Source organism: Sinohyriopsis cumingii, unplaced genomic scaffold, assembly GCF_028554795.1.
Source record: "Sinohyriopsis cumingii isolate HCF-2022 unplaced genomic scaffold, ASM2855479v2 utg002106l, whole genome shotgun sequence".
NCBI classification, from domain to species: Eukaryota; Metazoa; Mollusca; class Bivalvia; order Unionida; family Unionidae; genus Sinohyriopsis; species Sinohyriopsis cumingii.
The window spans coordinates 72,303-97,707 of record NW_028316131.1 but is presented as its reverse complement, the minus strand read 5'-3'; the positions used below and the strand labels follow the sequence as shown (position 1 = coordinate 97,707).

The window sequence follows — 25,405 nt, the reverse complement described above, 5'->3', positions numbered from 1 at the left end:
CAGATGCAATTTTATCAATATGCCTCATTAGGTATGACATGAAATCAAATGCTTTCTAAACCAATTTTCGACACGGTCATCTGAATAATAATAATAATAATAATAATAATAATAATAATAATAATAATAATAATAATAATGATAATAATAGTAATAATAATAATAATAATAATAATAATAATAATAATGATAATAATAATAATAATAATAATAATAATAATAATAGTAACAATAATATTAACCCGTTGATTTACAGAGGTTTGACAAGATTTATTGCATGGAACTATTCCTCATTTTGTCTATAATATATGCATATTTGCATGCATATTCGTAGTAATTAGTGGCACAAAGAATACATAAAGGCAAATATCATTATTAATTCGTTCATTAGAAAACAAAAATGCCCTCCCAAACAATTCACAACCTCATACTTGAAAAGAAAGATAAATAAAATTTAAAATGCGCTAAATTTATATAAGTGATTTATTTATTTAAGTTGGTTATTTAACGTTGTACGAGAACATGTTCCATTTAGTAATATTGTGTATATACAGTAATTAAATAGAGAGGTAACAAGTAGTTGGTTTGAAAATGTATACTTTAAGTTATACTATCAAACATGTTTGACTATATTGTCCATTGAATAGGTTCGTAGTTAAATGCATTTATAGTCACACTTTCTCTAATTTGTTTTGGTATACTTTTCAATATTTGTGGCATAAAATATTGAAAATGCATTTAGTATTCTTTATTAGGTTTAAAAATGGAACGATAGCTGAAACTAATCTTAAACTGGATGTGTCGCATTGCTAGAAATAGTTCCTTGCAATGTAATTCTACAGTGTATTTAAATCATTGCGCATAAGGCTAGTTTTCTTAAAATAGAATGTGTTCACTTACCATTTTACTGCATTTTTCATGTTTTGGATTATCGTAGAAGGGCCTGCGCATTATTTTGCATCAGGAATAATTTGCAGATATTCTTGTCAGAGTAAAGAAAAGTGATCACAAATATGTAACCACCATTTCCATGACAACAAGCAGAATAGTCTTTAGAACATTGTTATTTTTTGCAGATATAAATTATTGTAAGTGGAACAAAGCAATTCGTTTGAGTTAAGCCCAGTCATAGAGGAGAAAATTTGTTGACATATCATTGTGTTCAATAATAATGATTAAACCATCACTGTTCCAGATCATTTGCAAGTGTGTAATCAGCGGAAACGTATCATTGAAGTCAGATTTTACTCAATGTACAAAACGTAAAACACATTTATTTAGGTAATCAGAACAGTATACAAGTATGGTTTAGTTTTTTTATAAGAAAAGGTCGTAAAGGATCCGTGATGTAGGAGACGATGACTTTTTCAAAATTATGCAACACTAAAATAAAATAAAATGGAACAATTTTCACTTTGTCATTAGCATCAGCGTAGATGTGGTCACGTTTGAGATTTGCGTACGCTGTAGACATAATATCTACATTAGTCATTATGGAGTATATGACATTCCTCAAAACTGCAGCACTACCCAGGATGGTTGGCACTCCATTACAGCAATCCAGATGCAAAAAGTTAATCTTCTGTTCTGGGAATAACACTACAATATCTTAAGTGAATTCTGAGCAACAGTCGGATCCAGTTGTACAAGAATTACCCTTATAACCACGAATTATAGTTGTATTACGCTTAGCTTCTCTCAGATAATGAGATTAACCAAGACTGCATTAAATAAAGAAAATACAAAATAGTCCACTGTCAATTGGACGTTAAATACAGAATTTTCTTATTCGTTTATATAATTTCTCTGCGGATCTACAATTTGAATGTATGAAAGGACGTATTAAGTTGACGCGGTCTAATGCTCTAACCCCAATGAGCTATCAACAAATTTTCTTTGAGTACCCAAAAACCCACCAGCACTGCCTCAGGATATGGCAAGTATTGACTGGGGGTATTGCTATGATATAACATAAACTCTCTTGTCATCATAATTTGATCAAATTGCATGTACTGCATCAAACGTCGCACACCGGATGATCATTTAGATCAAAGAGATATACTTTTACTTGCCAATGCTTTAACTTTATGCATTAGACTAGTTATGGTAGACATTCCATCTACATGTCATAAAATATACTTTGGAAACATTTTTTGGCAACCTTTTATACTGACATGAATTTATGGGCCCCCACTTATCTAATGGATATAACGTTAGATTATAACGTGTGAAAACTATTTTTTCTCCCTCATTCTTTGGGATCTTTCCTTTGACCTATGGTCTGCAAAATCGATAGGATGCGCTTTTATGTAGGGGGCACACAGTTCATAAAATGTACGTGTTTTGTGGCACAGGTCCAATCAATCTCCAAAATAATGGTTATTATGCACTGAATGCTAGACATCTACAACATTGCGCCAAGTGGCAGCAAACATAAAAATGCCTAGGAAGTACTTCATTATTTCATTAAGCTCTGGTGACATTTCCATGGACCTACGTTGACGTTTGGTCAAATTATATTTTAATGAACTTAATGCCAAAACCAGGGAATATCATAATAATATTAATATTAACAAAATGATGTAGCAAAATGGTAACTTAATTAGTTTCATGAACTTATCTAACTTGCGCTCTTCTATTGTCTATAGTAAATACAGTATAAATAGCGTAATCTGATACGAATTATTGACTTCGAATAAAAGTTATTGAATTATTCTCATCTGAAAATCAATCAACGTTTAGACATATAAGAATAAGCACAATTCAGAACATAAATATATTAAATTTAATGTTTTGAAAATACAATCAGTGAAAAAGAAAAGCAGCAGATATCTATATTACTCTGAACTGTCCGAATATCTTATCTGCATTCATGATTTACTCATCTACCACGATGAGTAGCTTAACAACGTGAAAAACTACGTACCTCAGAAATGGAAGATTTGACAAAGAAAGTACTAGAATATTCATGAACAACTTTATACTTTGCAAACACACATGTTAGCACTTTAACAAAAATTGTGTTTAGTTTAAATTACGATGAAGATATACATAACACTGTCCGAGAAGTTTTTGAAAACAAATAAAGCAATGTGGCCACGTATTTTGAAATTATTTGTTACTTTTAGCGTACAAACGGTTCCCTCTGAGTAGGTCGGCGTAGGGATAATATTCACAAATTGGAAAGTAAATTTCCAGATAGCAGATTCGCTTCTTTAGCAGCTTAGGTGCAGAGTGCAAGGACCTACATAATTTCTTAATATTTTTAACAGAGAGCATCTGCATGCAAATATTAATAAGGTTGTGAAAGCACTACAAAGCAGCTATAATAAATATATGCAATGCGCCTTCCTGTCATATTATAAAAAGTGAGCAATGGAGGCAGGACCAGTGGAGGTATAGTGATTAGCGTGCCGAGCACGTGACGAAAAGGTTGCAGGCTCGAAAATAATTGTCTTGATGCTAAATAATATATTGCAGATTTTGTGTATGTGCCTAATACAGTATGATGCTGATGTTTAGATGCGTCGTTTCAAGTATTAAATTGCATAACAATGTACACGCGTACAGTCTGGATAATAAATTGCACATTGGATATTTGAAACTTACAACATTATACATAAATATAATGATGGGTGCGTTATAGAAAGTTGTGACTTTCTCCCATGCTGTGAGGACTCTCTTGCCATTTGTTGTTCTATTTGAATTGCCATTTGCTTGGTGCATGTTTTCATTTGCTGCATTTGTATCTGGTTTGTAATTCACTTGCTCGGATGTGCCATTTATCAAGTTGTTTGGATCTACTTTGCTGAAATAAAGAAAAACATTTGTAAGGGTTTTCGAACACTTCGTCTATATTTTAAAATTTTGAATGATGGATACCTATTTTGCAATGTTATATCATTCTTGTGTATTTATAACACTATATGCGATTGTTAGAGAGCATGGAGACTTTGTCAATCCCAAATGCACGCACCCAATATTGCCTGTCTGATCTGAAACATTGCTCATATTGTAAAACCATAATTTCTTGTACAGACATCATATTTAACATTCACCACAAACTTTGAGATGCAAACCTAAGATTGTATGTTCTTCATATTGATCTCACACATTTTTCATAAATGTTCTATAAATGGCGCCTGTTAATCTTGTCGTGTCACAAACTCTTGCCGGCGACATTGCCATTGGGTTTATTGTAACATTGACATTGAGTAGGTGGCCATGACCATGCTAGAAAATGTCAAATTAAAATTTCATTACAAGATCTCCACAGGTTCAAAAGTTAAACAAGGTCATATATAAAGATCATATAATTAAATTGTCCCATTGACCTTGACCTTAAGGCAGATAATATATCATAAGAACTTCAAACAGTCTGCTCCTGATGAATTTATGTCATATATTAATCTCATATTTCTTGCAAATATGTTTGATCAGCACAAGTATGTATAAATGTCCATGAATGTTGAATTTATTTGTGAACTGATCGTATAAACCTATCCTGAGTAATAATGGGAATAAGACATTCTCTTTCTTTATATATTTTTACAGTTCCTCCATATACATTCAATATTTTAAAAACATAACAGGTCTGGTCAAAATGTTAGACGTCATAGTTGACTGATTACTGATAATCTCAGCTAACGTGATAGAAGATCAGCATGTGGATCTGGCCTGTATCATATTCAACCAAAATCATTAAAAAAAGCATATTTAATACGTTTATCATACTCTTTTATAATTACATTCGTTCAAATCAGACTAGCAAATGCAAGATCACATAATGAATATGCACAGGTTTCATTCATAAACAAATAAAGCATTATGTACGCGTTTCTCTTGTGTTAGTATATCTGTTACATCTTTGTATTCAAAATGTAATTTATATAATTTACAAATATTAATGTCTGGAATTGAGTTTTAACTAGGAAAGTTTTATAATGACCATCTCTGATATATTTTGTATTTAACATTGTTAATATTAACTCCTTTTTTTAAAATCCAAATAGTACTATTGACAAAAGAATTAAAGCATAGCTCATAATAATATATGATCATACCATAACATTGTTATCGCCATTTATTAAGTTTCATGTTAGGTAACGGTCACTTACAATTAGTACATAACACTGACATCATACATCTGCAAAATTAAAATTGAAATTTGATTCCAAAGCAATATCCCTAGTACTTATTATAAGTTTTCTTTTACCGTGCTTAGTATTGTCAAATGAAAAATGGCATATAATCCCATAAGCAAAATATATTTAAATTAGTTCCAGTGTCGATGTCCCGAAACGTCGATTGCCCCTTGAATAACTGTAGTTGCTGGATCAACGGTGCGTTGTAATAACTGTTCAGGATAGTAAACATTTTAATTCTAGCAAAGATCACATTACACTTGCATGATCAAATACAAAATTAATTTCATGTTGCCTTTTACTTCTGATTCATCCTGAGATTCAACAAAAATATGTCTTGGTAATTGTTGCATTTTGGTAATTTTCCATATTTTTATTTCATTCATAACAGCTAACTTGTTCTAATATACTTTTATCTGTTTAAAATATCTTTTTATACCAACTTATCTATGTTTGTGATTCTAGCCATTGAGAGCGACATTTCAATATGTGACATTCATAACCTAATCAGGTTAAATTTAACTTCATTGAATCGTTCACACCCTGATTGGTTAGTGGGTTTAGATATTAACAAACAGTATGAAGTTATTCCATTAGTTATTTGCCTTCATTTACATTTCAAGATATTGTAGGAGACAAATGGTTTATCGCTATTGTGCTTATAATATTAAATGAATTCAGATTATATTCATTAGATTAAGATTTAAAGGCACCATATATCAATTATGTTTATATATTAGCTACTAGTGTCTGCACACAAGTTTGGTCAATATACCACTTAATAGTACCATCTTTGTCTTCAACTGGACCTTTAATATTTTAATAAAATTATTGCTCATATTTAATGTTCTTGATGACGTAGCATTGATTTCTTATTTCATACCTTAACTTGATAAGATTTAAGATCAACCTCGACCAATTTGTTGATACACAATTTGTATTATTAACTTATTAATATTTATAACAATATTAAAAGTTAAAATTGAAAGTGCTTGAAACGTTTTTGCTCTGTTGCAAGTGTATGCTCGTAAGATAAGTCCCAGAAAAGAGTAAGAGACAACAAGCTTTGTAAAATGTAACACATAATTTATTTCCCTAGAATACAAAGTGAAAATGAGAAAAATTAACTTACAGTACTGCGAATTAAATCCCAAAATACTCCAAGATTTAAAGACACAAGTACTAGTAATTTAAAGTCCGAAGTAAAATACAGTAAAATTTCCGACAACATTCAAAACCTGAAGGAGATGACATGTCTTTTATAGCTTATATAGTGTCGATGCGTCAACAGTATTTTTTTGAATGACAGTAATACAAATCCGGGTTTGAATTTAGTATAATTTCCAGTGAATGTCTTTATCCAAGAATTTTATCAGAGCACTTTTGTATTTCCAGAGAAAATAATCACTTGAATTCAATAATTTGAACATGAAAGATTCCAGCCGAAAACTACTGGTCACAACTTATAACATGAAACTTGTAAGTAATACATGTTACAGCACGAAATATGAAGTCCTCACAGTTACAATTTATCTCTACTTGACCTCAGATTACTATTTACATTTTCTAAAAACAACTATTACCTACTGAAAAATAACCTTCCAGAATGATTACATATTTACAACACAATAATCTGGTTTTTTTAGTATTCAGTAAGGAAATTCCAAACCATTGACCAAACCAAACATATTTACTTCTTCGATTAATAATAAGCCTGATATTAGGCTCAATCATAGAGAGAATAATTTAATTATGTATTATTTGTTTACACTGAATAATAAAAATGTCAACTTGGGTTAAGCATAAATGACCTCAGTTTTGAACAAGGTCAAGTCCAACCTACAGTCTTACATTACAATAGCATGTACTAAAATATCTAAAACATAACTAACAAAAAGTTAAATTAAATATACTTAGCAGTTGTTCCGTATTTGTTCTATATCTAAGTATATTTTCATCAGATGTCATTGTATTCACATGATTTTATTCTCAACAGGTTCTAGATGGGTTATACTCATGGCTGAATTGCTTCAACTATAGTAAGCCTGTTTAAGAAATACATGCTGGGGACTTGAAGTAATATACCATAGTATATTCTGTCAAATGTCGCATACGAGTCAGTAGTGTGAGGAATTTAACCTTGTTGCTATCCAAAGCAGCGAGAATCAATATATCGTACAATTAATATTTTCAAAATAGATATTGTAGCAAACAGTTTGAATGTCAGCTTCACACAATTTTCATTTATTGCAGATAAACATCAGTACACATGTTTTGGTAAACAAAATCATGGCATAGCGCTTAACAAGAGTATACTCAACAATCGTTGTGGCAGAAATAATAGATGTGCAACCAGCACCATTTTCGCTTAGTACTTGCTGACAAACCCATGTCATCATACCATAATCATCGTATATCCAAGGTGTGTAGTGGTAAGATTTGTACTAGTCGTCATGACAACCATACTGGATTCACCTATGGTACCATTTTCAGCTAAGGTAAATCAATTATCATAAGAAGTCTTTTGGTGAAATCAAAATCTTCCACATAGTAATTTCCATTCGGTAAGAGTAGCAATAACAAGTTCTTGTATTGGCTGTTGTGTCCGCCATATTAGACGTCATGTCTGCATCATTTTAATTTAAGACCAACCGGATGTCATGAGAACTCTTATGGTAAAAACCCCAAATCAATATGACGTTATGTTTATGTAGATTTCTGATGATAAGATTTGTAAGATGGTTGCCATAGTGGATGCCATATCAACAGCATTTTAATTTTGGACTAGCCACAAACCATCAAAACTTGTGCAAGCCACATACTGATTCAATCATTCTTTCAGAAGCAGTGGCTATAAAAAGATTTTCAAGATGACCAATGTGACGGTCACATTGAACGTCAGTGCAGCACTATTTCCATTCAGGATGAGTCAGACACGAAAAGAAGGCCGTTACGAAAACAATATGTTGACAGAACGATCCATTCCTGAGGAGTAACGATAACAATATTTTCAGCTGGCTAAAGTGATGATTATAATTAATATTAGATCGGCGGCAAAATAGGACATCACAAAGGTACCGTTTTCTTTTAAGACCAACTTGTAATTGGTTAGAGGAAAGCCTGTGCTGATATCACTATCAATTCAGAATAAGTAACAGTAACACAATTTTCAAGATGGTTGTCTTGTCGGCTGTGCTGCTGGTCAGATATGCACGGTCGTGATTCCGGACTAAATGTATATCGTAAGAGATCTTTGAAAGATGGATCCCAAGATTATCCGGTAGGCATCTATGGTAAAAATATGTTTTTTATTTAGGACCATCTTGGCCATGTGACCAATGTGTGTACGTTTCAGAGCAATCATCCAAATAGCTTAAGAGGAAGCAGTTGTGACATCAAAGTTGTGCTGACGAATGGATAGTCATACGACGGATGACGGACAACAGACCAACCTATATGCTCTTCTGGTTTATAACAAGTATAGTTAAACAATTAGGTCAGTGACGAAGCCCAACGACACACTAAATCAGTACAAACACCACAACCAACAACTGCAGTAGCACCCAGAAACTGAAGAAAACACCATTTGGAACTAGCAATAATAACCACCTAAATTTGTTTGAAATAAATTTTCATAACTCATATATTTGTGAATTAGTTCTATGTGTCTGTAAACAATTATAATAATAATGTAAACATATTTTTTAAATTGTGAAACATCCGGTTGTAAACATTCTGTGTAGAGAACTAGAAATAATAAATAGTACAAAGCGTAATATCACATTAAAAATGGCAGTTGAAGTATATACACGGAACTAAGTGGAACTAAATCTAGTACGTACACTACCAACCTTTGGAATTAAAAGTATCTGTTGAAAATGTCATAAATTTAACCTCTAACCGGATTAATATATTGAAGTAAACTTAGAAAATATTTAATTTAATTTGAGGTTTGGCTATACAACACTATCAAAAGAATTTACATTTAACTTAGGATGGATCATTATAGAAATCAATTTAATTCATGTTGCATGTGGTCTGTATTAGTTGCATTTTATTCTGAAAAAAAGTGATACAAAATGCACAATAAAATACAAACTTCATATTGTCATTTTTAAGCTGAAAAACGTAAATACCGATATATCAATTAGGGTTTCTTCACGGGAAAATGTTCTATATCCCTACAAATCTTCAAGGGAAAAGAAATAATATTGACATGCATCTAATATCCCAAAAAAATCAATTCGCCTTAATTACTGATAGCTCAGACGTTTTATATAATTAGTGGCAGACATGTGGGCTAAACCAGTTTCAAGAAGATGTTTGCAAACTTTAATACTAATATACTTTGGAAAATCATATTACTGGTTTGTAAAGGAATTGAATCTGCATAACATCAATATGTATATTTTCCTCTCAAGGTCAATACCACAATATTAGTTAAAGCTGTATGTAAATTTACAGATGAATACAATGATTGTCAATAAAAGAATGTGCTTCTTTGATATCTAAAATGTGGCTATTTATTGTTGATCATGAACTAATTAATAAAGGAAAAGATGTGTCAAGACTCGTTGTTAAAATTAAGAATGCATACAATATGGAAGTACCGAAGAAGACTATTTACCGTAGTTTTGATGAACGACAGCAAGATAACTTCTGGATTACACACATCCGTTGATACATGCAATTAGAAATTAATGCGAATATGAACATATATACTTAAAGCAATTAATAGAGCATGCAAATAGTTTCTCATAAGATTAAACAAAGCCATACTTAAACACAAAACGCGATGAGTAGAAATATAACATTTAGATTCCAAGATTTACTTAGACCTATATGCCCAAGTTTCTGTGGTGAATACAAAGGGTGCAGTATATACTGTAAGGACGTTTTTGTGTATTTTACAAAACAAGATCAATTGCAATAACATCACTAACAAGGAAACATGGTTTGTATAGTTGATTTACTTTGTTAACTGTTACTAACACAAAGTCTTAAATTCTATTGGTTGGACGCTCAGTCAACTTTGCACTTAGCACCTGCGTTTTGTTTAGAATAGATGAATAACTCGTGTAAATCTTGTAAGTGACTCATTTTGAATACCTGGACGGAGCTAGCGCAAAACATTTTTGAAATTTAACACAAAGGTCAGGGCCTGCAAGTCGAGCCTACAATCACAAAATTCCAAGAAATCCATTGACGTTGATCCCAATGTTAAACATTTGAGTGAACATCATGAAAATTCAACTGTCATGACTAAAAATGTGTCATTGTAGGTATGAAAAAAATTTAAGCAGTGATTTAGGCAGAATAAGCAAATGAAACAATACTTGAGCCAAGCCCTTATTGATAACTTTATATGACTGTGACTTTGATAGGTTGTAGGACAAACATGCATGCTACAGAATGAGTTGTTTTAGGTTTAATAACTAAGATCAAGTGTTTAGAAATCTATTTAGGGTTTAAGAAATATAAGCAAATGTAAATGCTTTACCAAAAGTCTTAACACAAGTTCTGCCCAATTGTTACAGTCTGGAAAACAAGTGCATTACGGTAAAAGGTGCAAGTAAGCATATTGCCAAATGAATTGCCGAAACATCGAACTGATACACCTCAAGCAGAATAACGATCAATCAAGTCGTGGGTAATCGTGTATCGAGATTGATATCAATGATTTTGTGAAATGCTATACAAATAATTTAAAGTATAATTATTCGTTCAAAATTGATTCCTGCAATTGATGCAAAACGCTGGAAAACAAACATTGTTATGCTTATAAAGCTGCATGTTAAAATCTGATTTTTTTATACATCATTGCTATGTTATATAAGATAAGCAGGTTGTGATATTACTACATGTAAATGATGCTGGAAGTTAAATGTATCACGGCCTTTACAATATAAATACGCATGCCAAATTTAGATCTAATATAATGTTGGCAGACCAAGATCTAGGACAATAATTCCTATAAATGATGAGAAAATTCCAACAGTCCATATTACGATGACCTGCAAAAATAAACAAGAAGGTATGTGTAGACAGATGGAAATGTAATGAAAGATGCTCAATCCATATTCATGTTAGCGCATATAAAATCTAGGAGTAGTTGATAAAATAGCAGTAATTCAACCTGCCGTTCCCGTAGCGTCGCATCAATACTTGAACTGAGCTGATCAGCTTTTTCCTGAAAGCGTGCCAAGAGCAGGATCAGAGGAGGAAATACCATACATGGCAGTAGCTGAAATTGGAATTATTATTAGATGTATCCCTAAATAATTAACTGCTTGCAATACATACATGCCCTTATGCAACTACCACAGCACCGTTACAATCATAGGCAAGATTTTGTTATCAGACCTATTTAGAAATACTGTATGGATTTATGTTGCATGCATATTAAAACAAAAAGGAATAAGAACATAGCCAACAATTTAACTCTGACTGCCAGATGACTTTGATCTTGTAAAATGATTACGACAATGACATTCGATTTAAGTTATAAAACCCAATTGCACCCAATAGAGACAGAAAATTGCGGTCCAAAATGTTTACAAAGTTAGAAAAAACTTAACTAGTCATACAAATACTATATGGCCATCAAAATATGCAAGCAACTGTGAATAGCAAATTACTTTGTTGTCCTCTAGTGGGTTTTTTGTTCACTTTTGCGTTCAGTTTTCTTCAAACTGTCAAGCTTGAACATATTCAGAAAATGTGTGTGTTGACAAAGATATATAATCAGAATATCTACATGTTCTTAAGCATATACCTACCAAATTACATTTTCCTACTTACTTAGTCGAACACATTAAAACGATTTTGCAAAGATTTGAATTACTGGTGCCATGTCTTGACAAGATAAGCAGGTTACCTACATGAAGATACAGTTATGCTAATGAGACTCTTATTTTGAAGCACATACCATTAGACCGTATCCAGCGGTCAAAGTCTCCCTTCAGCAAGCAGAGGAGTGGATCAACTTTAACTAAAGACAATCAAGATTTTGAAATGAACTTGACTTTGTACAAAATCTAATTGAGGAAAGGCATACATCCAGAAGAATGGGATACACTGTCAGTTTATATAGTTCATGCTCAATAGTTATCGCTCACACTGCTTGAAATTTAAAGACCGAAATTTAAACAATATTGCTGAGTACACTGCTGGTACGAATATGATAGGTTAGGTAAAACAAAGTACAACAGTAACAGTAATCACAAAACCTTGACTTTCAAAAACATGAACTGGACTATAGTACATATAACATTGACCAGCTAAATAAACATCAGTATACTCAAGTTCATCAAGGGGCCCCGAGTGGCCTAGTGGTCTTCGTTACGGATCACTGCCATCTCACCTCTGTCTGCGGCGGTTCGAATCTAAGATTCAGCCAATGTGGATACGTGAGAAAGCTTGCCAGTAGCTTCTCGTGGGTCGGTGATTCTTTCCGGGGTTTTCCCGGGCTCTTCCTCCACCATTAATACTGGCCGCCATGTATAGAGCCTATCGTGTGCTGAAAAATGGCGTTAAATCCCACAACAACAACAAGTTCATCAAACGCAGGTTCTAGTTATGCATTAATATGTGCTTGTAAAATATGTGCCTATAATGAGGACCAAAAGAGTTCCCAATACTGATACAAAGATTTTAATGTTTTTTGATAGCATCATGTTATCTGCTTATTTATAATTACATCAAATGATTGATTGATTAATTATTATTTTCACGGCGCACCAGCAAGGTCAGGCTATTTAGCGCCATAAAAATGGTTATATGCATGGTCATTGAAAAATGACAAAAGGTTTTATATCGACCAGCGATATCAAAACCAAATAGTTGAAAGTAAAACGTTAAGATGGTTAATGGCAATATATAAAGCTTCCCGATCAACAGGGAATGTAATTGGTGTATGTTAATAAAGACATATGAAGAGTTGTTGAAAATAAGAGAAGGAAAAATAACTACATAAAAATGCTCAAGGTGATGGCAAACAAGTTATAACTTAGAGTAATGTTCACTGCTTTCAAGAATTCTTTAATACAATTGATGTTTATTGTATGAAACAGTTCCTTCCTGTCATGCACATTATAATACTGATCACGCTGAGGTTGCAGGTCAATACACTCTATCATAAAGTGCTTAACAATGGTTCATTGCAATAAACGTACTCCGGTGGATCTTTGCCTTTTAGTATGTCTGAGTGGTTTATATGCGTATGACCAATTCGAATTCTTGCAATGACTACCTCCTCTCTACGGATGGTTTTGTATGAAGGAGTTCATTCTCCTGGGGTTAGCTTGATTTCTTGAAGTTTATGATTCACTGCTTCATTCCATGATGCATGCCACTTCTGACAAAAAGACTCGTTGATGATAGGTTTAAAATCAGTATAAGGTATTTTAAAGTCAGATGGTTCTTGAGTTACCTTTAATACCAACTAGGTAATCAGCAGTATACGATATTGTGAGAGTTACTCAGTTCAGTATTTTTGACGAGAATTTCGGTTAATAATGGGTTCTCGAGTTTTCTATTACGTAGTGACTGAAATACAGATAGGGGATCGGAGAAGATGACACTGTTTAACATACGTTTGTTTTTGATATATTGCTGAGCAAGAACTATTGATCTGATTTCAAAAGAAAAGATTGATATGCCATTTGGTAAGTGAACTTGTGTTGTGTTGTCGACTAACAAAGGCTGCAGCAGCGGTTTCCTCATCCTTTTGATCCGTTGGTATAACTTCTTCTGTGGATTTTAAATTCGTGAGGAGTTCCAGATAAGAGTTGTGGAAGATGGAAGGGTTTGTCTCGGATTGTTTTCGATCGTGTAGCGTTAAAAGTATTTTTGGTTGTTTAAGTAACCAGGGAGGTGTTTTGGAGATGGACTTTTTCTGAATTTTGGAAAGATCAATTTTGGTACTCTCAAGGCTGGATGATATTCTAATGACAAAGGAGGTATGGAGCTTGATTTATTTTCGTACAATGTTTTGTATTTGTGTTGAAAACAGCAGAAAAATGCAGGATTCAGAGAGTTTGTTCTTATTTTGAGAGTATACTGTGCGGAAAGCATTTCTCTACGATGTGATAAAGGTGATTAGTTCGCTTCATCGAGGAAGCTTTCACACCGGAATGTCTTAAATTCTCCAAGAGCTAGTGTTATTCTTTGACGATGAATTGGTCAAACATTTTCAAATATGACTTCCTAGCTGAACCATAAACAACGCAACCATAGTCCAGTTTGGAGCAAATAAACGTTCTATATAAGTGAGGATGACCTTTCTATCAGCACCCCAGTCAGTGTGCGCTACTACTTGAATACGTGGAGAGATTTCAAGCATTTAGCTTCAAGTTCTTTAGGTCTGGAATAAAGTCAATTTTCTGTCGAAGATAAGACCTAAAACTTTGTTTCCTCAACAGCTCGATGAGGTGTTTCGTCCAGCGTGAGTTTAGGTTCAGCATGATGTCTTCGTAACTGACAGAAATGCATAAATACCGTTCTGGATTTCGAGCATTGAAAATCGATAGTACTGGTCTAATTTTGAATCTTCTTGATATTTTGTTGTAGTTGTCTTTCAATTGTATGCATGTGCTATGATTGATAACATCTTAGAAAGTCATAAAGTTATAACGAGCCATCCACACCAGGAGCCAAACACTTGGTGATGATATTGATTTTGATGTTGAAAAGCGTCAAAGATCGAATACTACCCTGGTGCACACCCATTTCTTGCTCGTGCATTTCTGAGAGGGTAGAGCCCACTCGTTCCAAGAATTGTCTGTTTGAGAGAACATTTAATATTAAAGAGGGCAGACAGCCTTTTACACCCAGATCGTGCAGGTCATTTAGTATCCAGTACTTTCTTCTCGTGTCATAGGTATTTTCTAAATCAAAGAAAACCGCTACTAAATGTTCCTTCTTGATAAATGCGGTGCAAATAACTGTTTCCAGTCTAACCAGATGGTAATCGGTGCTCGGGCTAAAACGAAAGCCACTTTTAAAAGGAGATATTAAGTTGTTGGTTTCCTAGTATCATACAAGCCGAGAATTGATCATTCCTTCCATTGTTTTGCACACACAACGTGTCAGTGCGATGGGTCGATAGTTGGTAGGATCTGCCTTATCTTTACCTGGTTTGGGAAATGATGTTACCGTTGCTTCTTTTCAAATCTTCGATACATTACCAGTAATCCATTAATCATTAAACATTTTTAAAAGAGATGTCAATGATGATTCTGGAAAGTGTTTCAAAAACTGGTAATGTATTTCGTCAGGCCCAGCGGATGTATCATTGACCTTGTCTAAAGCCTCCATAAGCTCTAATAGTGAGAACACTTGGTTATAACTTTCTGAGTTGTTGGATGTGAATTTTAAACGTGACTTTTTTATTTGAGTTTTTTATCTTCGTAAGGCTTCTGAATAATTAGATGATCAGGAAGTTTTAGAAAACTGTTAGCAAGAATATTTGCTATGTCACGTTTTGAACTAAAATGTTTGTTATTCAGCTTCATATGTCGGAGAGAATTGTGTTTTCTCTTTCCATTTATTTTGCGGATAGTGTCCCCAGCTTTCTTAATAGAGGAACGAGAGTTTAAAGAAAAAGCATAGTTCTTCCATGGTGCTCGTTTACTTTCTTTGATTGTACGGCTGGCTTTCGCCTGAAGAATACGGTGTTTACTTATATCTTCGGGCGTCATATGATTGATAACTTTTTCAGTCCTTCTCGGCTTTGTCTAATGACTTCCTTACATTCCTTAGTGACCCAAGGTTTTGGGGTTCCTTTACAGTTCGGTGAGGACTTGGGAATGGATTCTTCTGCAATCTCTATTAAAACAGATGTAACGTTGAAGACTGTATCCTCAGTCAGCATAGTTTTACAGAGTGGTTCAGACTTATCCCAGTCGGCCTTCTTAATATTCCATTATAAAATTGCGTCATCAATAGCAGAGTTGATCTTTTCAAGGTAGATTGGAAAATGATCACTGCTGTCAAAGCCATCAGTGACCTTCCCATTCATAATCTAAAAGCAGCGAAGGAGAACAAATTGTCAGATCTATACAAGTGTATGTAACCCTTCATGGGTGTACATATGTAGGTGATTTCGTGTTGTATAGATACAAATCGTTTCTAGAAAATACTGTCTTCTACCTTTTGGCCTCCGTCACTTATGTGATTTGATCCCCAAAAAATGTTATGGGTATTAAAATCTCTGGGTAAATAAAAACAGCGTGGGAAGTTGTTGAACAAGACTGTCTAATTCATTTGGTACTAGGTCGGTGTTTGATGGTATGTAAATAGAACAAAGGTAATCACTCGATTTAGAGTGACGCTTACAGCAATAGCTTGCACACTCAACAAGAAGGCGACCCGATTTCAACTTTTTGACACTTTTTGGTGTGCCAATCCACCCTTTGATTGTCTTTTCGACCACAAACGTTGATAGTGCAGCTGGCGGTTTTGAGGTATCGTTAGTTTGTACAATGATGAAGCGGGGAAATGACTGCACATTACATGGTTAGTCATCCGAGTCTGATACAAGTTGTGTACGTTTGTTTTAACTTCTTTTTTCCATGTTGGATTGTTTGAAATTCAGCACCTGTGTTTCCACCGACCATTGTGGCCAACAAAGGGACACTTTTCACGTGCCATGGATACACAGATGCTATACTCAGTAGATACAATTACGTATGATTGACCCGTAAAGCCATCGCCTTCTTGGGTCGGTAAAATTACCTCCTGATTGATCCGTTAAGCCACCGCCTTCTATGAAGTCTTCAAAGACTTGGGCAAGAGAAAGCTAAAGAGATAGACTGTAGGTGCAACGGTGGTATCAAGAGAGATACAAGGAGAACGATAAAGAAGGTGAGCAAGCAAGTAAAGACTTCCTAGGGCTCGGCGTGATCAGCCGATTTGTCGAGACCGGGCCCATCCCTATCACCCGTCTAGAAGAAGTGGAGGCTAAACTAGTGTATTGCCTTTGTTCAACTACCAGGATCCTTTCCTCCCCTCCCCCCCCCCCCCCGACACAGGACGCAACCCACGGCAAACAGGTTGCCTTTGCTTAGTCGCCTCTAACGACACGTAGTGAGGCACGTCGGGCCAATTCTACCGGGGAGTGGACGTGGTCACGATAAAATGGGCATCGTGTACTGTTTATGATCCCTGCAAGTATGCTCCATAAAAAATTTCATGAAGAGAGAGAGGCACCGATCTAATTATATCGTTGATTATGTTCTGATATTGAAATTAATGTGTTAATTCGGTTGACTAGAAACCTTTCCTAGTTGTAAATGACAATACTGTAATAGACATGATGTTACATCAAGATTGAGATATATTAGCATAATTATAATTCTTCATAGACTGTACTAATACTACATTTTGCGCAATGAATCAGTTCTTTCACTACTGCGTTATCATAAATTTTCATACAAAGGTCTGAAAGTAGGTGATAGTGCACTCCTTCGGTGTTGTCCTACGATATGTTCCTCAGCCGGTAATAAACCAAGTTGTACGATTCATTCTATTCATATTAAAGTTTACCCGTTGGCCTGCAGCGAACAAGAGAGAGACACATGAAAACACAAAAATAGCAATCATCTTTGCTGGTGGAATAGCTTATAATTGCTTTTGGGTATCCTGCTGATCTAGCAGTTTTGCATCACAGCCAATATGGTCATTACTAAATACTAAGAAAATAACAACAATGCCTTTGTGCCAGCTGACCTGCTCAGGCAGGTAACGTTATATATGATAACACGTGCTAAGGCCGCGCTGATGTTTTCCCAAATTAACTTCTAAATAAAAGTACAAATATATGGAACATAAACGTATACTCCACGTCTTAGTATAGGTAAATGACCTACTTCTGATGAGAAGGGCCGCCGAATATAGCATTTCTGTTCTGCTCAGACTCCACACGATATCAAAAAAAAAAATAATCCAAGTCTACCAAACAAGTGCTACTATATATATATAGTGATTTATTTTCTAATTGACCTTATATCATATAATAGTTATATCATCGTCCTAATTGGCATATTCTGTAATATAAAAATTTTAATTAAGGGACTTGTCAAAATATATAAACTATATCTATCCAGAAAATCATTTGCATTGTCATTTATGAGTCAGTTCACTAATTTTGCTAATAAACTCAGACATTTAGATACCTTGTCTTATCAATTCATAACTTCACCTTCATATCACACTGAAACACCTTGATTTCTTCTGAACCAAAAATTGTCCTTATTTTTTTCTGAACCAGAACTGTTCTCTTTATGAGCCAGAACTATCCTTATTTTTACGAGCCATTTGTTTTTGAGTCAGAACTGTCCGTACTTTTTCTGAGCCAGAACTGTCCTTATTGTTTCTGAATCAGAACTGTTCTATTTCTGACCCAAAACTCTCCTGATTTTTCATCGATCCATTATTTGTCACCTTTTTCTGAGCCAGAACTGTCCTTATTTTTTTGGACCCAGAACTCTAGTTTCCTGAGCCAATACACATATGTCTATGCATCTTTTAAGACGTGAATATAAGAACTGTAATTAAACAATTGTGAAAGCGTTTTCAATGTGAGCTGTGTTGCCTCTAACTTGAAACAATCACATTAGCTAAGCATTTGTCTGCAGAGACGAAAGTAAGATCTAAACTTCCTACCGATCTTGTGCTTGTGTTCATGTGTCTTTAGATTTAATGTATGAAAGCAGAGATAATAAAGGTGGATATACTTATATTTTATCAAGATCTTCATAATTATTTGCATGGTATGTCAATAAGTGCAATCGCATTTGATAAGGTCTCTAAAATGAAGAGTTACTTCTTCTAAATCCTAAATATTACCAAAAGGAAAACAAGCATTTTTCATGTCACGTGATATTCAGTAATTGTGAAATGATATGAGGCACTTTATGGAAACAATTAAGTTATAAAGATATGCATGCAACCTTCAGTACAAGACACCCCTCTAAAGTGGGCCGAATCAGATAGGTTAGCTTTATTGTCAAATAAATTCAATAAAGGTGTATAAGTGCTTAGATGATGTTCTATTTTCAATACAAACAACATTCTTTTCTGATCCTGCGGTACCCAGGACATAGCAGAAAAGTCACTATACTTGTAACTTAAGGCAAGCAGAGCTAAACGTATGCATTAATTCATTTGGCTAAATCTTATGCAGTGATGAATTTTACTTACTTTGCTTATGCTATTCTCCTGCTTCAATCCTCCCATCCAGATTTCGTCGAAGACATCATAGCATGCTTGTAGGGAAACGAATTCATTGTTACGTGCATTCACGGCAATCTCGATGCATGTTGCATTACCCCACTGCTTCATCTTGCAAATCATCAGATGCTGTGTTTTTTTTGGATCAGTTTCATAACACTTTTTCGCAACTTTTATGGCTAATGCCATAAACTCACTGTAAACACATGTAAAAATAATAAACAGAAACAGATAAACTGTGTCATATGCCCATCCAGGCAATGTCTTCGAACGCATAACGTGATGAAATCTGAATGTGCCCATTAGGATAGAGCTGTAGAGTTGAGGAAACGTTACCATGCTTCTTGACCTTGTGGCAAAGGATAATAGAATCAAAGATCAGAAAAGACAATAGGGAAAACTTCTTCATACTTTAAAAAAACGAACACTGTGTTCGACTTTAGGTCTTACATTATGCAACAGTAATAAGTGAAATAAACAGATGTACATACAATCAACAAGGAATTTATTTGCCTACAGTACAATGCAAAGTGAGTATTCAAACGACACATACATTATAGTGAATTAAGGTCTAAATTATTTTTAATGCCGTATCACACGTCCAAAAAGTATAGACAAATATAGAATGTTTCGAAAGAATTCCAATAAAACTGAATGTTCCGATATAACACAATGCTGTATTCCAGTATGTCCTTGAATGAGATCACACTAATCCCAAAGTAGGCGTGAAAGTTAATTAAGACTTTATTACTATCAATTAATGTTCTAAATAAATAATTTCTCTCAAATTATATCTCACATAAGAATCCAAAACAAGAATGATGATTTTTTTGTGTTTATCAAATCCGTATTAATGAATACTTTCACTTGACCTATGGCGTAATAGAATGAGAAAATTTTCAAAAGCAAGTTAACTGTAGACATGATAAACCTTGAACTCCTGCCACGTAAACATGTTGTTTACAATTAACTATCATGGAAAGATTAGCTAACATGTTGTTTGTAATTAACTAACTGTTTTCCATGTGATGTAAAAGGTTGCAATGAATCTTACGTGCTATTGTCATCAATTCCTTCTAGTAATTCTCGATCATCAATTTGACTTTCCATGGCAGAAAATAAAGCATGTGCAGCTAGGGCAGCAGCGATTTTATCCTGTAAAATGCATACTGATATTATAAATAGTCCAGATGACTTTCTTTATACTACAACCTTTCATACTTGAAACAAATTAACTTGAGATTTATTCTACTTTTACATGTATCAAGAATGTTTTTCAAAATATCATTCAGGACTTATTTTTGATGATCTATCTCGGTGGTGACTCACATTTGCCGAGGCTGAAAATATAGCATACCCTCCTAAACTCCTAAAACAATTACTTTTGCATTATTAAAAATTGCATTAATGACCTTTCTCGAGTAATTTAATGTTATCTTTCCATCGCCTGAAAGCTACATCGTAGATTATGTCAAAACGATTCCAAATAAAAGAAACGCCTAAGTCTCCTATGATATCGCTCATTTGGATGAAGTATCATTTGCCCATTTCACCTGTAAGAACACAAAAGTTTGTATAGTGTCCCCCAAACTTCAAGTGGCAATTGTGCGCACGCCACTATAATTAAACTCAACAACAAGCCCAAACTTCATAGTGGGTCAAGTTTACTTATTTTACTTTAGGGTGATAGAGTCTTGTTCGTAATCAAACTTTCTTTGCTTCGGATTTTTGAATTGTTGTAGCGTGTTTGAAAGTAATTACAGTCGTGTTTTATTTCTTATTCTCTTTTAGTAATAGCACACATGCCGTGTCGATGATCATACTCCTATCTATAAAATGTAAAGGCCTTCATGATTTGATAATGTTTGCAGATGTATTCATAATTCAGTCATAGTTATTTTGTAAAGAAGCCTTTTGAGGCTGTATAATTTTGGCAATGCAGATTATATCATATTGGTATTATTTACATTTATTTGGCCAAATTATGTTCATCAGCTGTGGACATAATGTTATTTAAGTTATATTATATATGATTTTGATGTCTACACTTGAATGATCTTCATGCCAAAGTGCCATTTTCTATTTTGTGTTAACCTGGTCAAGCGGCTTTTAAGAGGTCGAAAATAACAGTTGTTGAAAATTCATGAAACACAGAATGTGGATAAGCACACTTAATCTTATATACATATGTAATAAAAATAGCTCTATCCAATATGAGCTTGCAATAAAATATCTGGAGTTTTCACTACTATATTAACTTGACACATGCATGCCCTGTGAACATTAGCAACAATGAACGATTGAAGCTGGAAAAGCATAAATCTGTATAAGAATTGTATAGTGGGGCAATATGGAGTACATCATAAATTAGAAATAGGCCATGCTGGCCAGTGTGAGATTTATTTGAAAGTGACATTAATGATGGCCCGTTATAGTCTCAATATAAATTTATCTTTACAACTGTTTTGTACTTATAGCGCTTTTGGAAATGTAATGCTAAGAAAGTTTAACATTATGACCCATTCTAGGTATATGAAAATTTAACATTATGCTAAGTAGGCCAATATGGGGTCTAGGAGAATTTAATGTATCAGGCCTGTAGGTTTTGTCTTTAAGGGTCAATAGTAATATAGTAATTTAATATTACGCCTCCATTTTGATCCACAATACTAGTCAACAATGATCAACATGTGAAACTGGATACTAAACAAAGTTTAGTTGAAATCCTACAAATCGTGGGGAAGGGAAAGCGATGTCAGTCTCAACTCTCAAAATACAATGTAACCCTAATGTGTTAAACGGTAACGAAATATCCCTCAAAAATGTAAACGAGAAAGCAGTATGTTCTTACGATCTTCCAAGCTTTGTGGGAGAAGATGGTACATCAAGCTTTGTCAGGAATTGACGGAGAGACATATCCACAGGCTGAAGCACTTTGACAAAACTTTTTTATATCGTTATCTCGTTACTGATGTCCACAAATCGACAGCCTATTCATATAAAATGATTACCTTTCCATTATCCCAGAACAACTTGGCTTTATCCTGTTGGTTGTTTAGAACTGACCAAATAAAGAGATCATGACAGGGATTCTCAAAATCGGGTTTCTTCGCAAACTCTTCACCTTTTGAGAGAAAAGTTTATATTAACTTTTATGAACAGGTTAGAATTTGAATACCATTATTAAACAAAATTATCAAATTGACCGTCACAATGTCCAGAAGGTAACAGTAAAGCAAGCATAATCAAAACTATACTCGATATACATGTCTCATCACACTGCCTTACATAGATCATAACAATGAGTCAGAAACACTTTGATCTTACCAGGAACGAACTTTGAAAAGTAAAATCGTTTGTGATTTTGAAACAAATTTTCAAACTCAAACCCAAATTTTCAAACCCAAAATCAAATTATCAAACTCAAACACAAACTCAGGTTCAGAAGTATCATATTTTTCAGACCTGTTTTATAATTGATTTTGTCATATACAAATATCAAAGGCTAAATAATATGAGGTGGTCACCTTTAGTTAAACATCTAATTATGAAATGTGATTTCCCCAAACTAACATCTTTAATGCAACATAATTTAGGAAAATCATTTTATCCACAAAGTAAATATCACTTAATACATTTAAAGTGACCATAATATACATTATGTTGTTTAAATATGAACATAGAAAGCTCCTTTATTGGCATAATTGTCTCATTCGTTTATAAAGGAGACTCGCACCAATGTATGAGAATTGTCTAGATTTAATTACATTGACTAACATGATTCAAATGAATGTGTGCCAGCTTCACTTTGATCTGTTTTGACTGGTCGATAATTCGGTCGTTGAGTCGATTATGTTGTGAGGTAGTACTTAAATGTGTGCACGTGCGTCGTAAGTCGTAGGTGTGGCACAGTAAGCACAAAATAACCCCACTTTGATGGGTAGAATCAAGCATTCGGTACAAGTAGCTAAAGCCTGGATTTATTAAAATAGGAGAAAAACAAAACACTAGTCACAGACAGGTTCTTTGATAAATTGTGCTTATCAAACTTAAAGAATAAATAGTTCTTGAAAGGTCAAGATAATTAGTTATATATTGCTGCATGAAAACGTGTAATAGAGAAGAAAGCACTCACAACCTTTCGTTTTTTTTTCATTCACATCCTGCTCATTTTTTTGGAGTTCATTCGACCCTGGATTGTTCGCTTGGACTTCATTTGCAGTCAGATCTTTTGTTTGGATCTCATTCACATTCTGTTGTTTCGTTTCGAGTTTATTCACATCTATTTGGATTCCACTGACAGCGTGGTCTTTCTTTTGGACTTCATTTGCATCTGACTCTTTCTGTGAATCTTCGTTCGCATCATCACTATCCTTATATCGATCTTGTGTGTAATGTTGGAGATAGTTGTCACCAACTAAATATTGTACCAAGTGCATCACATCCTTCAGTGTAATTGTCTTATAGTGTTGATTTTACAGTGTGGAAATATAAAGAAACACCTAATTAATTCAGGTCATAAATGATGTCGATTCATTTATATTATAGAGTAGTATAAATCAATGTTTCCACAGAAGTTTATCGTTTATTTGGTCCATAATTATCTGTTCCCAGCAACCATACATTCATCCATACAGTATAACAGTACAATGAATACTATTAGAATCACACCAATACAATGTCATTGTCATTAATATTTTGTTAAATCAAAAGTTGTTTCACATATAACATTATTTTATGTCCACCTAATATTAGTGCCATATAAACTATAATTTCGAATATTCCTGGATCATATAAATTTATTTCAGGCTTAGAGTGTAATGAAGTTAATAATGATAGCCTATCAAGTTAACCAAGTTCTAACTCCACCATAAAAAGAATATTAAGAAACAGCATTAGCTACACAAAATCAGCTAGCATTGACATGTAGTGTATGCATTAAATAATACAGTAAGGTCTAGCCACAAAACATGCTTGTCAGTCAAGAGACCAGAATATGCACTACATCTCCAATCCTACTCACATTCCTCTACACCATTAACATTGAACACACTGATCTGGTATTTATGATTCAAATGCACTTCTAACCAGGCTGTTATAAACCCAAATGATTGCAGACCGCCCTAAGAGATAAATCTTGTTAGGACATTGTTAGAATGTCAAAGAGAATGATGTTACAAAGTTAAATTCAAATGTCAATATATAGCGGAAACATACAAAAATATGAAGTTTAATAGTGTGATAACCGAAAATGCAGTGTTAGCATTCCATAACATACGAAAGTTTCATAAGCAAATGTTAATCAAATATTATTTGTTAGATGTCAGTAATCATTTTCTTTTTATTGCAATGGAAGCCAGATATGTGGAATCCATAAATAATTAGGCATGGCAGAAAATGTCATAGAACAGAGAAAAGACTTTTTATAGAAAGTGCCCCAATGGTTAATAAGGAGTGGTCACTAATACGTTCGTAATCAGTCAACTATGGGAGTCACATGATTGCCGGGGAAGCCACAACAAGACAAAGAACATGTCCTAATGATCACAATCTGGTTTATGTAAATCAATATTACAATACTAATGTGTGGTACTTAAAAAAAGTGTACACAATACTTTAGATGGAAGTATATTCGGCAGAGAAGACACCAAAAAAACACAAATGCAGTAAAACACAGAATTTGAATGGTTCCTGTAAAGCTTAATGAAAGTCAACTCCGTTGATGTGTCAACAAATGTTAAAACTACATGTTGGCCCATTTGCAAAATAGATTGATTGATTGATTCTATTCTAACGATGCACCAGCACTGTTAGGCTGTTTAGCGCCGTACAAAAAGTTATATGTACGATCGTTTAAATATTATAAAAGGTTTCATATCGAAGAGCGATATCAAAACCAAATAGTTGAAATTAAAACGATAAGATAGTAACGGTAAAAAATAAAGCTTCCCGATCAAGGGGTGTGTAAATGTTGTATGTTAATGAAGACAAATGAAACGGTATTGAAAATGGGACGGTATATACATTGC

General features: G+C 33.9%; 1 protein-coding gene across 1 annotated transcript in view; it reads right to left on the bottom strand.

Moving 5' to 3' along the window:
• Positions 1-25,405, bottom strand: part of LOC149771137 (transient receptor potential cation channel subfamily M member-like 2) — a 114,614-nt gene that overhangs the window by 55,729 nt on the left and 33,480 nt on the right. The window contains exons 6-11 of the mRNA XM_089948808.1: positions 22,388-22,500; positions 20,431-20,531; positions 19,347-19,572; positions 11,281-11,388; positions 9,772-9,803; positions 3,610-3,808 (exon numbers count right to left, since the gene is read on the bottom strand). Of these exons, the coding sequence (XP_089804934.1) occupies positions 3,610-3,808; positions 9,772-9,803; positions 11,281-11,388; positions 19,347-19,572; positions 20,431-20,531; positions 22,388-22,500 (779 nt within the window). The remainder of the gene's footprint in view (positions 1-3,609; positions 3,809-9,771; positions 9,804-11,280; positions 11,389-19,346; positions 19,573-20,430; positions 20,532-22,387; positions 22,501-25,405) is intronic.